The sequence below is a fragment of the Drosophila nasuta genome, chromosome 2L (genome assembly GCF_023558535.2).
Source record: "Drosophila nasuta strain 15112-1781.00 chromosome 2L, ASM2355853v1, whole genome shotgun sequence".
Classification (NCBI taxonomy): Eukaryota; Metazoa; Arthropoda; class Insecta; order Diptera; family Drosophilidae; genus Drosophila; species Drosophila nasuta.
Window position 1 is genome coordinate 14,027,573 of NC_083455.1, and position 17,987 is coordinate 14,045,559.

Below are 17,987 nucleotides of genomic sequence, written 5' to 3' on the forward strand. Positions count from 1 at the left end.
GCAACTGGAGTTGGAGGCGGGAAAAAGCCCATTGCGATTTTGTTCGTTTGCTTAATGTGTGTCGGATAAATGCTGTCTGCCACTGTGCTGCTTCTGCTGTTGCTGCTCGTGATAAGTGCAGGTATATAATTAACACGTGGGGCCATTCACAGAGCTCATCAAATCTGAGACAAAAGACTACAAACAAAAAGACCAGCATGGGAAGCAATAAGGATGCGTTCATAAAAGGGCTGCAAAGGTTCACTCAATTTAAGTCTTTGTTTGCCAAAAAGGTTATGCTGATAAAAGTTGTGCATAACTTTGTCTGCAAATACAATTAATTAAATGAATCGTTTGATACAACACAAATGATGTTTTCGCATATCTCAAAGGCAAATTTTTCTGCCAATTTAACTTGCTTGTAGAAAGCTTTTTTTAAGTATTCCTCTACTCTTTGTGAAATACAATTTTCTATTAAATGTATATCACAGCTGCAAAAAGTGTAGTTATGCATTTTAGAGTATACAAATACCAAGCTAATGTCTCAAATTATGTGTAAAAAACTTTTTAAAGAATTCTTCTCATTGTTTTAAATTGTTTTGAATGTTTAGTAAATGCCTCTATTTAAATGACAACTGCAATAAGTTTTAAAATATTTGACAGCCATGTAAGCCACTTTTCTATATTATATTATAGAGCATAAAAATATCTTTGCTATTATCCTGAATTTAAAGCTAATTAAGATAATACTGTGTATAAAAATTTGACATACTTGAAGAACATTTTTAAAAAATTTCCTTTATTATTAGGAGATTTTTTAATTTTAGTTAATTTCTGTATAAATTACAGCTGAGTAAAGTGCTTCGCTTTCCGTAAGTCACTTTTATTTACGAAAATGTAGAGAAATATATATGAAACTGTTCGATTATAAAGCTAATAAAGTTAATACTTTTTAAAAATAAAATAAAATAATTTTTTTATAGAAAACGTTTTTATGTATTCCCTTCACTTTTTATACTTCAAGTTGAGTAAATTGAGTACAACAGGTTAGATAATGTCTTTGCTTATGTGTCAAAAGTTAAGATAATATATAAATATTAATTGAACTTAAAGAAACCTTCTTGTATTCACTTTATTCTCTACAAAATTACACATTTCAATAAATTTCCCTAACCATAAATTTGCACAACTATTTGGCAAACCATGTAAGACACTTTTATTCATTATAGAGTATGAAAATGTCGTTGTAAATAACCAGAGAATTATGCGAGAATCTATTGTTTCATTTGAATTGCGCTAATAAATCAGTGTAAAATTATCTGTTGCAATAATGCTTTTGCTTGAATTTTCTTTTTAAGTTGCTGCCACGCCCACTACTACTACTGCACGCCCATACGCCCATTTTCGTATTTCGTAGTCATCCTGTGCCCATTCATCCAAATGTTTGTTGGCCACCTAACCACACACAAGTGAAACGCCCATTCATTCGACAGTTGCACAGAACTGTGTAATGAACATTTATGAGGCAATTTCCTTGGCAACACACACGCGCATACACACACATATACACACTTAGATAGCTGTAGAATGAGGCAAACAGCAGGGACAATGTGAACCGGCAGAGACAGTTGACAAAACCGTCGGCACTGGCGACGTCGCCTCGAGTCGAGTCGCTTCTGTCTCTTCCCTTCTCTCTCTCTCTCTCTCTCTCTGTCTCTCGCTCTCTCTCTTCGTTTTGCTGTCCTTCGTCTTTGCAATTCGCAAAATTCTGGAACATGGCGCAGAACTTTTTCTGCTCCACTTATGCCCAAACTAATTAAGTGCAGGAAAAAGTTACCATTTCCTTCCCGTTTACAACTGCCGGTCTCCGACTGTCGAGCTACGAGCTTTTGTCTTGCGTCCCAGCCAAATGCAACTCGCTTCCATCCCATGTCCATGCCATCCTGCCATCCTGCTGCCTTCCTATTCTTCCTATCCTTGGCTCAGTGGTGTATGACAAGTTGTAGCATTTTTTGACACTATGCGAGGAGGAGGGACGTTGGACGTTATATGCTTAGCCAGAAGCCCGCATTAGAGAGCCTGAACGAACGCATTCTGTTTGCAACTGTCGCTCTGTCGCTCTCCAAATATTTAACAGTCGCTCCACTTGCCGCTGATAGCCCATTCGGGCGTCATAATAACGAAGATAAATGTTGCAAAAGTTTGCTAGCAAACACAACCCCAGGGCTGGAGCAACAGCAGCTACAACGAACTGCGAACTGCGAACAATGAACAACGATCTCTATCCCATATCCCAAAAGTTCTATGCGATTTCTAGTTGCATTGTGTTGCATATTTTTTTGGGGGGAACCTCTGCTAATAGTTTAAGAAAGCAAAAGAGTTGGGTATACACAACGAAGAAGAAGAATAGCAAGAATAAACAGCAAACAATGTACAATGTTACCAACTGTGCGTAAAACAAAAGTTTCGGGAGATTTTTCTGTTACGCAAAGTTTATGGAGCTTGTTTTGCTAGGGGAATTGAATAAATTGTTCAAAACTTGCAATAAATGGCATTAAATTGCAACGTTAGACATTACTATCTCAGTTCATTATTTATTTCTTTTTTTTTATATCATTGTTATCAGCATTATCATTTTCATTAGAATTATTATTAGAGTTAGCATTGCCAACATCATTGCCCTTAGGTTTGTCATTACCACTTTCATTGACATCGTTCTACGAGTTATCATTATCAACATCATTGACATTAGCATTATTCTCAATATTTACTTTATTAGTAATACAATTAGTTAACATTACGAATATCATTGCTTTTAAAATGAGCCTTAGTATTGCAAATATCTTTAGTCTCTGTATTAGAGTCAATATTTTTAAAATCATTGTGCTTAATTGCATTAATATTACTGTTAGACTAACCATAATCAACATAATTTCTCTTAGCATTATTATAAAAGCTAACATTATAAATAACATTGTAATTAGGATTATTATTACAGTCAGCATTACCAATAATATTGTCCTAGGGAATATCATTAGCATTGTTCTACAAGTTATCATTATCAACATTATTGTCATTAGTGTTATCATTAGAGTAAGCATTCCAAATAGCATTATTGTTAGCATTATTAATTTTCTAAGCGTCACCAACATCATTACCATTAGCATTATTATTAAAGTTTAATTTATAAGTAATAAAAATAGTTAGCATTACGAAAATCATCTCCATTAAAATGAGCATTAGTATTGCAACTATCATTAGTATTGTTATTAAATAATTTCTATTATGAATATCAATTTAATCAGAATAACAATATCACTACCATTAACCATTTAATTATAGTTTCCATTACTGATTAGCATTAATTCTACTAATTCATTTATTATCATTGTCAGTATCATTAACATTTTCAGTAACATTATCACTCATTATACTATTATTAACAATTTCATTGTCTTCTCTATTATTAATTCTACTAATTCACATTCCACCACAAAAATCTTAAGAGTAAACCATTAAATTCCTTCAAATAATTTGTATTCTCTGCAAATTGTTAACATAGCACACAGTAGACTTTTTATGGGACGCGGTGGGATGTTTAAACTCGCAGTCGGCAAAATATGGGCACAAAACTAATGCGCTTTGGCTGCCGCTAGAGCTTTTTGCTTCATTTTACTTGAAAGTTTAATGAGAAGTCGTCGCGACAGTTTACACTGATGCTCGTTAGTTTTTTGGCTAAAAACTTTGCCCAAAGCCACCCGCCGCGTCCTTTACAGCGTCTCTACGTCCTTTTGCTCATGAAGTCATGACAAACAGTTTGCCAATGCAATTCACAAATTTGAAACCAGTTTGCCAACTGTTGGGCCACGTCAAATCTGCAGCATGTTCATGTCCCTGTCCATGTCCATGTCCTTGTCCAGTGTCCTGACTACAAGCTGATTCAGATGGCGTAGCTTTTGCTTGATTTATGTCTGTGCGTTTGGCAAATGTTGCCAGCAAAAATATCCTCAAATGGGTTGAATCAAAATGGAGATATATAAAGTACTGGGAAGAATAAATTTCATTCTTTAACTAATCTATTAATTTATAATTCCAACCTGTTTATAGTCTAGAAATCGAAGCCTTTAAATCGAGAACAAATGAAGTAATTCAACACATTCTCAAGGTATTTTCTAGTCCATCAGTTCAAGTGGCAGCTCCTTAAGCTGTTTGTCCCTGCTGCTCTTGTGCTGTTTAATTAAAAAACTCAAATGGATTGCTGCATATAGAGCGCGTAATTTTTCTAGATTGCAGCAGCACTGAAGCAAGTATTTGATCGCTAACAAGCAATAAATAATGGCGTAAAAGAAATGTAAGTCGAACCGATTTTACTCTCAAGAAAGCATCAATAACAAGCAAAAAATAATTTGAAGTTGAAGAGAAACGGACAAAAAAGTCGTTTCAAATTGAGTGCCAAAAGTTGAGTAAAAGAGTTTTGTTGCAGGCATCTAATTAAGCTTGTTGAATTTGTAAACTGATTAGCATTTGACACCGCTTAGTTGAATATAATAATAATAATATAATACGATTTAGCTGGAGTGAAAAGAGTATGCGAAAAGTGATGAAAGGGCGTTGCTTTTAATGGCTGCTCATATAAATAAACCGTCGCTCAAGTTGACAGCGCATTTTGTGCAACGCTTTTCCTGTTCTGCTTTTCTCTGCTTGGTGGGGGCCACACACACACACACAGACACACCCACACACAGACATAAATACATTCACACGCACACTCGCATATATATAAAGTAGCTCTATAAAAATAACTCACAGATGCTTTCAATGCGAAAGGGACACAAGAAAAAAAGACGAAAGCAAAGAAGAAGTAGAGTTTTATAAACACACATGACGCACACACACAGACACACTCACAAGGACTCGCAGCACAGGAAAGGGCAATGAAGGCGAAATCCTTGCAAAGTTCAAGCATCCGCAGCCTTTTGGCTTCTTGGAAACCCAAACGAAAGAGAAGAGAAGGAGGTTGATGGCCCAAGTCTTGGCAGTATGAGCTTAAGAAAATAGTTCATACGCAGCGTGCGCCGCGTGTTTCAAATACCACAAATAACATTCCGCACCCAAATGTGCAGACAGACTTAGAGAAAAGAGAGACTGATACCGAGGCCAAAGAAAAGTTCAGATGATGAGACTGCAATGCCAACACACATCACAACAACGTTGCCATATTTTCCGCTCTTCCACTATGAGAAGTAGCTTACGTTAGTTAATTAGCAACTGGTTTTAGGCTTCAATTATTTATGGCTTTGTATACTCATCTCTTTGCTTATAAAATGTTCTTAAAACACACATGAAAATGTTGACGTTGAATATACAAATTTTTAGAATACTTTAGAAAAAAGCGAAGATCAATAAAATCACTTTGATTAAAATAACAATAAAAGATAGAAATATGTATCACAAAAATGTAATATATAAAAAAATAGAATATAGTAATAATTTGAAAAATATATTTATTAAATTACTTACGTGGGTTTTTTATTAAGCCGTCTGAAAAATAAAAACAAAATATAATTAGTAAAGCGAAAAAATATTTGCAGCCCTTCAAAGCATTTACTTCTATTGCATTTTAATGAATGCTTCCCTACACTTGTTGCCTAAAAACTCTTTGATCTAAACTCATAACAATAAAAAACTTAAATTTTAATAATTAAGTTTCAAGAGCATTTGAAATTGGTTCGAGTTGTCTGCACTATGTCTAAGTCAACTTATGAGTTCTCAAACTAAATAATTCAAGCACACCCTTAAGGAACACTGACTAAAACCCAACTCATGATGCATAATTAAAAAATAATTGAAACTTTGGGCAATTATAAATCAAAGCCGACTATAAAGCCAAACTGTAGTTGCCATGAGGTGAGCACTTGACAGTCAAAGCAGACACAGTCACAATTAAAATGCTCTATAAATTGTTTCCTCGCATGCGAGTTTGGACACTCAAGGAGCGCCAATTGTCTTCCCGGGATGCACTCGTTTATCTGGATCGCGGCATGTGTGTGGTTGGTTGGATGCCGCCAAAAAATAAGTGTTGGCGTCGCGTATACGCACTGTGGTCAGCACTTACTACTGTGATGGTAATGATATTGCTGGTCTTGTCGCTGTTCATCAGCTACATCAAGGATCTGCGTAGCTTCACAGCCGGACAGTTTCTCACTTCCTTGTCGGTGGCTCTCAATTGCCTTGGATTGAGCATCAAGGCGAGTTACACATTTGCTGGCATGAAACGCTTTCAACATGCCAAAAAGCTTTTGGATCGCATGGACGAACGTTGTCGTAGTGCAGAACAGCGTGAGCAGTTGAATCAGAATGTGGCACGTTGCAATCGCATCTATATGTGCTATCAAGTCATGTATTGCTTCTATGCGGCATCCACATTTCTGGCTGCCGCCTGCTCGGGTCAATTACCATGGAAACTCTACAATCCGCTCATCGATTGGAAAGCGAGTGATTTTAACTTTTGGCTGGCTGCATTCGTCGAATATGTTTGGATGTCTGGCGCTGTGATGCAAGATCAAATTGCCGATCTGTATCCCATCATTTACTTCCTTACACTTCGCACTCATCTCTTAATGTTGAAACAGCGCTTGGAACGTTTGCGCACGGATCCCAGGATGAACGAAGATGAGAATTATGCGGAGCTCATCAAGTGTATTATTGATCATCGTTTGATCATTGAGTGAGTTTACTTTTCAACTCTGTATTTGAGTCTTTCAATTAATTTTCATTTATATTTCCAGATTTTGCAACACCCTAAAGCCTGTCGTCTCTGGCACCATTTGTGTGCAATTTCTTTTATGCGGCGTTGTCATTGGTCTCTCCATGATCAACATAATTTACTTTTCAAACTTCTGGACTGGCCTCGGCATTGCCTTCTTCATTTGTGATCTGCTGATGGAAACTTTTCCCTTTTGCTACATTTGCAATATGATTATCACGGACTGCGAGCAGCTCACAAATTGTCTTTTTCATTCCAATTGGCAATCAGCGGATCGTCGCTATAGGACAACATTTCTCTACTTTCTGCAAAATATTCAGCAACCCATTGTTATGACAGCGGGCGGCGTCTTTGTCATATCACTGGGCACAAATATTACTGTGAGTATTTCTAAATATTTATTGATAGAATTTTATATGATTTGTCATACTTTTCTTGGCTTCAATAGGTCGCCAAATTGGCATTTTCTGTGGTCACCTGCGCTAGGCAATTGAACATTGCCGAGAAGTTTAGCTAAGTTTTGTTTTAGTTTTGTAACAAGAATAGTAAATTTAAGAATTATATTATATACTTTAATTAAGATATTTTTAGTATAAGATTTTGTATGCTACGTTTAAGTAATCATACTATTTTAATTAATTAATAAGAATTTGGTTAGTTAATTTATCATTCTTAAATCAAAAAGCTAAAAATTGATATCCCAAATTTTGTTAAATGAAAAATTTCTTTACAAGAAAATTGGTTTTGGATAATTAAAAGCGCGGTATTATTCTAAAAATTTACCGAATAATATAACGCAAAAATATACTGAAGGCCATATTTGGTGTATCGATTTATTTGGAAAGTTTATTACAAAAAAAATCTTCAGTTATATGACAAACAAAAAAGGGTTGAAATAAAAATTGTTACAATTTTTAATTATTTTTTATTATTTACTACTCTGTCTTTAGAGGTATTATAAACTGTCAGATTTGCAATATTCAATGCTTAAATTTCAAATGTTTAATGTTGTCACAGAAATTTCAAAGAAATTTAATACGCCAACTAAAGTTGTAAAATAATGTGTATTAAAAGTGCCAGCGAATTTCTTCCTAACCCCTCTGAAATATTCACTTGAATCGCTAAACCCCCAAATGCCGGCAGTAATCTTATAAGATTTAGAATGCCATTCAGTTTGAATGCAAAACCTTTCACCGTCAAGTGTTCTTGCAGCATGTTTTGCCCCTCGGTTTCCTTTCGTAAGTTGCCACTTGCAACATGCAGCCACCGAGGGGCGTTACAAGCTGGACTATAAAGCGAACATGCCGCTTCGCGCAGCCACTTAATAAAGTGCAAACAAGCAAGTGATTATTTCACAGCTATTGTTCAACACCCGCTACACACTTTCTCTCACCCACACCGAGAGACGCACAGTGGAATTCATGACAAGGATATGGGGGCCAGGATATGGCGACCGTGGGCGTAACTACGGATTTGCGTAATAAACGAAGAACTGGAGCGCAACAACAAAAGAAGAGCAACGTGAAGCCACAAAAGTGAAGCACACTGACAAACCAAATACACTGCCAAAAAATGAGTAAAGAATAAATCGCAAATGTTGTGGCATATTTTTGGTACCCACTGTAAGCGTATCGAAGCAACGTTGACCACCGCGAAAAATTCTACAGCGTGAATTTTCATTGTTGAGCTGAACACAAAAAAAAGAAGAAGGAAAAGAGGGGAGAATAACAAGTTACAATGCAAGCGCAAAAAAAGAAAGGAATACAATAACGAGACAACAGCAGAAACTGAAACAGAGACAGAGCCAATCCACGTGGGGTGGCAACTCTGGACACTTTTTGGTTGCAAAAAGGCGAAGACAACCGCCAACTGGTAGCTGGCAACTGGTTACTTGTTCTGCGTCCGCGTGCCAAGTGTGCTAAAATTTACGAGCTGCTTTATGGCCACACACGGACAGGAAGAGTGGACACCACACACACACACCCTCACACACACACACACGCAGTCGCCGCATCTCATGCTGAGCCATAAGAGAATATACGAGTAGCTGGCAATTCGCTTTTGCTTTCATCGTTCACGGCAAAAGTTTCCCTTTTTATTTTTCCAGCTGGGTTTAATACATACATATATATTTTTTTTTGGGTCTCTCTTGATTACAGACGGCTGTAAAATTTTATTGGGATTATCTCTAGGGCTCGCAACGGTTATTGATATTGATTAATTGTGAAGAAATGTACATTCAAAAAATATGCAAAAAGGACTGAATTTCATTCGCAATTGGATCATGAAATAAATATTTCGCGCATATTTAGCAAAGACATCAACTTTTACGGCCATTTTTATTTCAGATATATAATTTTAACGAAGCGTAAATAAATACTGTTGAAGTGTGTATCGATTGAATGATAAAAATCTTAATTGATTTTACTCGTTATAATCACTTATCGAATAGAAATAAATGTTTACAGTTATGTATTTTTTATTTCCATAACGATAAGTATTGTTGCTATATCGATAAGTAAATGCAAAAAGTGTCATCTCTAGAGTTAAGCACAACTAATCGATTATAAATTTAAATAATCGATTAATCTTTCATAACATTAGAGACGACTCTAATTTTAAAGCAAAATATATTATTATATTGATTAACAGTAATTTATGTATGTTTGTTCATTACATTTTATTGCTATGTGTGCGCACTTAGTATTTTAGTATTTCACGCATTCGTATTTCATTGAAGTGCCACATCTGGATAAAAATATATAAATTAGCATATCAACTAGAAGCCAACATTTGCTCAAAAAACAATTGCACAATATTAAACAAAATAATCTCGAAATATAGATGATAGTTATTATTATAATTGACATTTATCTGATACCACAACAAACTGTCACACGCAGACATAAACACACACACACACACACACACATAGAAAACTGGGCAACCACATTGCAGTGGAAACACTTTTGATTGTACAGTGGCAACTAGAATTATGCAGCTTAAAATATAGTAATAAATACTACAAATATGATTAAATGGAATTTCAACAAATTTGACATTTGTTTAGCCTCTTTTCGGTTGGCAATTTTCGACAATTTTGCTGTTGTTGTTGTTCATTAATTCTGTTGCTATTGTTGCTATTTTTGGTTGTCCAAAAATTTATGATATTGACCGCAGGACATGAAACACATGAGACCAAAAATATGCATATGTGGATGAATTTGACAATTTATTTTGCAAATTTAATGAGCTCCAAATTTTGGAGTCCGACGAGGCAAAAATATTATGCATAATTGAATAATGAAATTAGCAAACTAAAAATGGAATTAACTAATGACAACGCAATTTGAATCATATTGTCTTACTTGCGATAAATATTTCAAATCAAATGATTCAAAAAGCAATACATTATATTATAATTACAAGCTATAAAAATATCAATAAATTTGAACTCCGCCTGGGTAAAAAAATTGACAAGTGGATTTTAATGTCTTTAGAATGTTTATAAAGTATAAATATATCAAACATAGTCTTTGATAATATTTCAGTATTTTTGGTATATTCATTTGGTATAATTTTTTAAATATTATATACTGCACTGTATTATGATACTTTTATTGAAAATGGGTAACAACATTTTTACTTATTTAATCTTGTTTATGGGTTTTGTGTTAGCTTCGCATTAAACTGCCTTTAATGCCGAAATGCTTGTGGATATATGTAAGCCAGAAATGCCAAGGCAGCAAAAAGGAATTTTAAACCAAAAAACATGTAACTCGAAGGTGGTCGAAACCCGTCAGTGTTTGAGTGTAGATCAAAAGCGTATTTGTCTATTTGCATACATTGATATTATAAGCCAAAAGTACAGCACGAACTGGAAGAGAATGCGAAGCATATTGTGAAAGTAATAATAACTAAGCCTTTCCAACAAAACTGTTTATTTAATGGCCGACTCAGACTGACTGACGGATGGCACATTCCTTGAGCTGCCAAACTTCATTTAAATAAATATTTCAAACAGTTTCCAGCCTTGCCTAAGGGCAGAGCTACCTGTGCAGCATATTCGATGAGCGTTTTCGTCGAATTTGCGCGAACACACACATACTTCTATACACTTCCACACGCATACCCACCCACACATCGTTTGAATTATACAGAAATTGACTGTCCCAAGTTCGCTGCGGTTTTTATGGCATGCGCTAAACGCAAATCCATCTTCAAATAACGCGCGAGCAAAGAGCAGAGCGCTAAAAGTGCAACAAATCTCCATGAACAAATAGAGCAGTGTAAATGTATGTGTTTGCTGTACAGTGTACAGTAGAGTGTAGTTCCTGCTACCACAAATTGCAATTAGTGTCTCCATTTTGATTGATAGTCGAGTTGCATTTACTTTGCCACGCTCTGCGACACGCCACCAAATACAAATCGATCAAGTTGAAATACAACTTGACATGAAATAAAATACGAAAATAATATTTAAATCTGTTTCGCTAAAAATCATTTCAAGTGATGTTTAACTTTATCAAAATAATATAAATATATAGGAAATGGTAAATATATAATAAAATAGCTTGAGGCAAAATTAATATTTTATATGTACTGTTTTATTAAATAGCGCGAAACAGTATATTTTTATACTGTATACTATATAAAAATCAGTATATTTTTATACTTTATTATACAATCAGCATATTTTTGTATCTTATATTTTTCAACAAAAATATACTGTTTTTGTAATATAGTATAAAAATATACTGATTCAACCTATTTTAGTATATACATACAATTTTCTGAATTTGAATTATTTTGATAAAGTTAAGCTTTATATGAACTGTTGTAAACATTAATTCTCAACTTCAATTATATTAAGAAAATAAATACGAACTTAACTGAAAATTAATTCCTTTAAAAAACCTTCGTTACAATTAACCTGTTACTTAAATGAGAAATCAAAAGTCCTTATTCATTATTAAGCACAATAATACTCAAATGAATATTAATACTTATGATGTGAGAAAAACAAAAAAGGAAACATTACACATCTGATTACCATTGAAAATTCTTGGTTTAAGCTGAAAATTATTAATTGGAAAAACACAAATATTGAGAGAAAAAGTTAAAAATATTTAAATGAACATTTCAATTAATTAATGGCTACAACAGACGCGCATGTTCATTTATTGTGTGGTATTTTTTTGTTTCGGTTGGTCATTGTGCGTGTGTTGCTGGCATATCCTTGCGTATCCTTGCATCAATTGCCACGACTCTGGCCGCCAGGAAGTCAATATTATTACGGTCAATGAGAAACAAAAGAAGCATGACAGACAACGCATTGGTATTGGCGGGTGTCAGCCACAAAAATGCGGCACGGTTAAAAATGCTTTCAATTAATTAAACACCCAAAAGAGCGACACAATAATGCAAACTGAAAACAAAAATAAACAGAGAAAAGAGAGTGACCAAAAACGAAACGAACCAGTTAAATAACCAACATTCAGCAAACCCCAAACAAGCCAGTGACATGCCAACCCAATGACCAATAACACATCCACATCCACATCCACATCAACATCAATATCAGCAGCAAAACCAAGAGAAGGCCAAACAGCATCCCTTTGCCCTGTGAGCTGCATGCCAAGCTCATTAATAATACAGATAATGTGTTTGGCAATCATTTCGGGTTGCATGCCACAAATGCTGCTGCTGTGATTAACACATTGCACTCAGCAAACAGCTCAACCAAATCGGAAACTGTCAACTCCTTTTTTTTTTTTTGGGCACAAACTGTTGCTTAACAACTGCAGTTAAGTGTCTGCTTAGCTAAAGGTAATAACAGATTTACAAAGAGGATTAAATATATTTAAGCTGATTAAGAATAGAAGTAAAAGATAATCGGAAGCTTTCCGTTTACTTCTTGTAATCATAACTGCTTATCAGATAGCTGACGATAACAAGTATTTGAATGAAAGGTATTTCTGTTTCACTTTTGACAACATTTATCTTAGTGCAAATATTTTGAAGCAAAATTCGATAAATAAAATACATAACTTTTATATCACTTATTTATTTTCATAAACTACATATTTGAAATGAACCATATTTTCTGTTTATCTATAATGCTTATCAAGCATTTATGTACATGTAGAATTAGATATACACCAGTATTTAAGAATATGAAATATAAATGAAGCGAAACTATATAATTACATTATTTAACGTTTGTTATCTTTGAACTGCTTGACATGAAATGAGTAGTTTTCTCTCTTTTTTTGGTATCGTATCATATTATTTCATATCATGGTATAATAGTGATAAAAAGAAAAATTATACATTTTCTTTGATTTATTATTAATTGTAGCTCAGAATTAATTCCTCAGTACAATATGTAGTCAGAACAACTGAGGCCTTCAGGGTACATATGAAATAGTTATGTTGTATTTCATAAGTGCAGTTATAACATTGATTGAAAGAACGCACAGTGGGCGATTTGGTCCCGCTAGCGGCATTTAATTAATAACTTCTAAACTAAAATAGATATCTTCAGTCGGTTTTTTTTCACTGATCAGAAAAAAATCATAGAATTTTTGAAGTTAAAAAAATTTTTTTTTTAATTTTTTTTAAAATTTTTTTTTTAATTTAAAAAATTTTTTTTTTTAAATTTAAAATTTTGTTGTACTTTTATTTTATTTGAACTTCAATTAACATATTTCATATATAAACTTTATCTAAAAAATGATGGGATGATGGAAAAAATGGGATGACTTCTGAGTGCAATACTAAAAAAAGATCCCTTTTTGGTACTAACACTGTGTCTAAAAAGTACCATAGTTTCAAGGCTAGCAGAGAATAGCAGTTGATATTACACATTTTGGACGCCACTGATTCACACTTTCGGCTAATAAAGGAGTTAGACTGGACTTAGTTGAACAAATTAAGTTCTACTCCACGAAAGACAGGTGTACGCTAATCCGGGCTAGTTTGTTAATACACTGAATTACCACTACGTTTTATGAGCTACACATTTATAGACCGGTCACAAACATTGATTTTTTTGAAAATACATTCCTTGAATATAATAAAAAACCAAACTTCTAACAAATTCACCAAAAATTGTAAATTTCCGAGCAACTCAAATTCCATGCGCGCAAAGAGAAAAAATTGTGTAAAGCTCTTTGCGAAATCATATGATGTGTTTGACCGATCACAGCTGATGATCAGCTGATCGTAGAGCTTTCAAAAAGCCTTTAAAAATCTAATCAAAGCATCTGCTATCGATATGTGAAAAAATATTAACGGATTTTTAAATTTGAAAATTTGAATTAAATGCCGCTAGCGGGACCAAATCGCCCACTGTGGAACGCAGTCAAAGAAAATGTCAAGTTATTTTATTCAAAATAAACATTTTGAAGTACACTTCACTATATATTTCCAGTGTCAATAATCGCATAAATATTATCAATCCGCTCTAAGTTTTCCGTGAGTTGGTTTTCATAACATATCGATATGTAGTTTTGTTTGTGACGCACTGTTATTTCATAGTTCACAGTTATATAACATAAGCCATTGATTTCCATTATTTACCTAAAGTCAATCATTGGCACGACAAATGATCTCCCCGACTTTCTCTCTCAACTCTCACACTCCCAAAATTGGATTGATGTGCAATTAAATGGCTTAAACACTGCTCTGGATGCGGCTGTTTTAAAATGCATTAGAGCATAGAGGTAAATGTGGATATAATAAACGTAAACGGAACACAGCACCAATTTGTATAATTAAGTGCAGTCCTTTGATGGCCAAATTGTGCTGCGATATCCTTTCACTGAATGCAATTTATTTTAATTGCAATGCAGCAACCGAATTCAAAGAACACGCTGCACATAAAAGAAAAACCCATTCGAAATGCTGTTAAAAATGACGAAAAACGGTGGAAAATAAACAAATACTTATATATATAAATGGACTACAGTTGCTATCTATAGCTTGGTTTAGTACTATGGCGTTTTTATATACTGGGTCACGAGCTCATTGACATTTTAGCATCGCATTTGGATGAGATGCGACAACGGTTTATACGGTTGTTCGGCAAAAATATAAAAAACCAGGACGTGCCACGGAACTAATAGAATTTTTAGCCGAAAAGAAGGAGCCCAAAAGAGACTTGAGATAAAATTCGAGGTAATCGCGTGCCGAAGAAGCAAATGCCACTTGCAGCTGCCACCAGCAACAACAACCGACAGCAGGTAGTTTTTCTGGACAGCTGTTCGAAATTTCCCCTTAAAAGGGCAGATGAAGAATTTTCCCGAAAGACAATAGAATCTCAGGTAAACAGATGATGTTCTCGCTGGCTATAAAAATCACAGACACATCCGACTTAACATTCATTCCGCATCGAACGCTCAACGAGCACAGAAGTCGCATCGAAAAAAAGATTAAAGTGAAAAGTGTTACTTCAATCATCATTTCAATTGCAAATCTTGACAATGGCTGAAGAACTGTTTCCGGGTCTCGAGCGTCCTTTGCCGCAGCTTCCTTCCTTGACCTACACGCTGTTTGCCTATCGCGAGGAGCTGCGACGCCGTGACGCTCCCTTCATGAAGATGTCCACGATTAAGCTGCACTTGACCGACAATCTGATACTGCAAACGATCAAGAACATTCGTCAATTGGATACCATGGAGATCATGAATTTGAACCGCGAGATTGTCTTCAAGCGCAAGTTGACCAAGCAGATGCGTAAGGTGCGTAAACTGGAGAAACTTGGACTCAATGTCGATCCTCGCCAACTCACCACACAACAGTGGCACTAAACAATCAAAAGAACAGCAAAAAACCGAACAAGAAATCAAACCTAAACAGCGCAACTGATAATGATAAACATACTCTAAGCATGTCGATATAATACTTCTAAGCTAAATAGTTTCTAAAACTCAGTTGTAAGCTGAACTTAAACCTCACACACTTAGTATACGACATTTTTTTCATAAAAAGATAACGATTCAAATCTGTGAAATTTACACTGAACTATGGATTCCTTTTAATGTTAGAAAATAGATTTGGATAAAATGTGAGAATGTGCATCTACATTTAATTGAGCCTTGAAAATAATTGTAATAATTTTAAGAATCTTATAATAAAGCGAAAAATAATAAAAAAAATGTAGTTATTTATTTTATTTTTTTTTTTTTTTGTGAAGAACAAACTTCCATGAAAGCTTAATCTTTATGATAACCTTTTCTTGGAGACTTTTAAGTAGAAGTTAATAAAATATAACTACTATAAGTATAACCATTTCATAGTCAAATATTTTTCCAACACTCTCAAATGTTTACATCGTTTACTGACTTCACATAGGCAACACTCTGCTACATTGAAATAGAGTGCAGTTTGGTTAATTGTTGATTACACTTGCAGGTGCACAGAGACAAGCGACTAATTGACTGTTAAGGTGCCCTGTTTTTGTGTGTGTGTGTGTGTGTGCGAGGGCGAAAGTGGCAACCAAATGGAGGCAATAGTCGGCTTTTGATGCTCCGCTGAAGCCACTAATAGACAACGTTCAAAATGGCCAAAGAGGACGAGACTTGGACAGTAGCAACAGCGACAGCGACAGCAGTTTTATTTCAGACTGAAGGGCTTTCACGATGCCGAGCGCAAAAGCTTCATTAGTAGTGCTCGATTTTTCGCAAAAGCAAGTATCACATGGTATGCAGCCAAAGTGAAAGTGGGGTTAAAGTAGGTGAAAGTGGCTTTAAAGGGGCTGCAGTTGTAAGTTTTTTTAATCAGGAATGTAAAACGCGATAGTTTTTAATGATCTACGAATGTCATTAATAACAATTGTAAAGATTTTCCCCAATTAAATTTGAATTAAATATAGAAAAGTAAATAAATTAATATAATCAGAAAAGGCCCCAAAAATGTCATTGTATTTTAAATATTTATTAAAAGCATTTCTTTTGCATTAGTCGTTTTTATTACCAAACATAGGTATTTCGTTAATAGCTTTTACATAAATAACCTTTTTAAATAAATGTCCTCTTACATTAAAAAATAACTATAAATACAATATTAACATCACAACTCGATTAATCATGTTATTCACTACTTTCCTTCCTTGTGCTGCAACATAAATACATTTAACAAGTTTTGATGAAAATAAAGCAGAAACATTAAAAGCATTTTCCAGACGCAGCCACAAAAACATTGTGAGCACTGTGATGCGCTTTTATGACAAGTTCTCAGTTTCCTGTTTGTCTCGGCAGTTTTGACTTTGCATTTGAGTGCGCCTCTTAATGATTTGACAAACTTTTTCTACCAGATGCACATTACATGCAGGACCACACACTCTGCCACACACACACACACACACACACACACACACACACACACACATGCAGAAGCCATTGTTGTATGTTGAGGCCATAAAAACTTTGTCAGCAAAACGAAGGAAAAACAAAAACAAACGACAAGCCACATGAAAAATGCAAGGAAAAGCGTAAATTGTAGTCGCAGCTGAAACTTTTTTTTTTGCTGCACTTTTTTTTGGCATTTTCGCATATAAGTAAATAAACCATGAAGAAAGACAAGGGAAGGGAAAATTGTGGGTGTGCCAGTGCGTGTTTTAGTAATTTAGTGCGGCATTTGAAATGTCGTTTTTCGCGGTGCAACACAAAAAGCGAGCGAGCGAGCGGCATGAGAAGGAGCACAAGAAACGGCATGTTAACATGCAAAACTACGCGCTGTTCTCTCTACTCTGTACTCTATAGTCTGTACTTGAGCGATGTGCAACTTCTGCAACCGCATTTTATGTGGCATGCCACGCTTTCTTATTTAAAAACCCAACACCAGGAAAACACATGCAGACATTATGCCGGTTATATGCGCCATTTGCATTCATTATGCAACAAATATTTGAACTTTGTATTTAAGTTTATGAACAATGAACAAATAGTGGATTCAAATAGTTAGATCTCAGAGATTAACATATAAGAGATAGAGCTATAAATTTTGATTTTTGATATATATTATACAATAATACAATAATAACTATATTCTATTTGATTCATGAAAAATTGGATGCGATCAGATAAAAATTGTAGAAGTTATTTATGAAATACTTTGTATGGGCAAAAACGCCTGTTTACTACGGGTTTTAGTTGCTTTTGCTGTCAATCTGGTATATTTAGACTATATTTGGTAGATTGATATAATATAATATATTTGGTCTATTAATTTGGTATAT

At 34.6% G+C, this 17,987-nt stretch overlaps 2 protein-coding genes across 2 annotated transcripts; both read left to right on the forward strand.

Annotated features, from left to right (window-relative positions):
* Nucleotides 1-5,927: 5,927 nt before the first annotated feature.
* Nucleotides 5,928-7,262, forward strand: LOC132786548 (odorant receptor 42b-like). The gene is made up of 3 exons (XM_060793101.1): nt 5,928-6,706; nt 6,768-7,125; nt 7,194-7,262. Exons 1-3 carry the CDS (start codon nt 5,928-5,930, stop codon nt 7,260-7,262), a joined length of 1,206 nt encoding a protein of 401 aa, XP_060649084.1.
* A 7,871-nt stretch (nt 7,263-15,133) lies between these two features.
* LOC132796204 (uncharacterized) lies at nt 15,134-15,874 on the forward strand. The gene has a single exon (XM_060807290.1). The coding sequence runs from the start codon at nt 15,232-15,234 to the stop codon at nt 15,556-15,558; it is 327 nt and encodes a 108-aa protein (XP_060663273.1). The 5' UTR covers nt 15,134-15,231; the 3' UTR covers nt 15,559-15,874.
* Nucleotides 15,875-17,987: the final 2,113 nt, after the last annotated feature.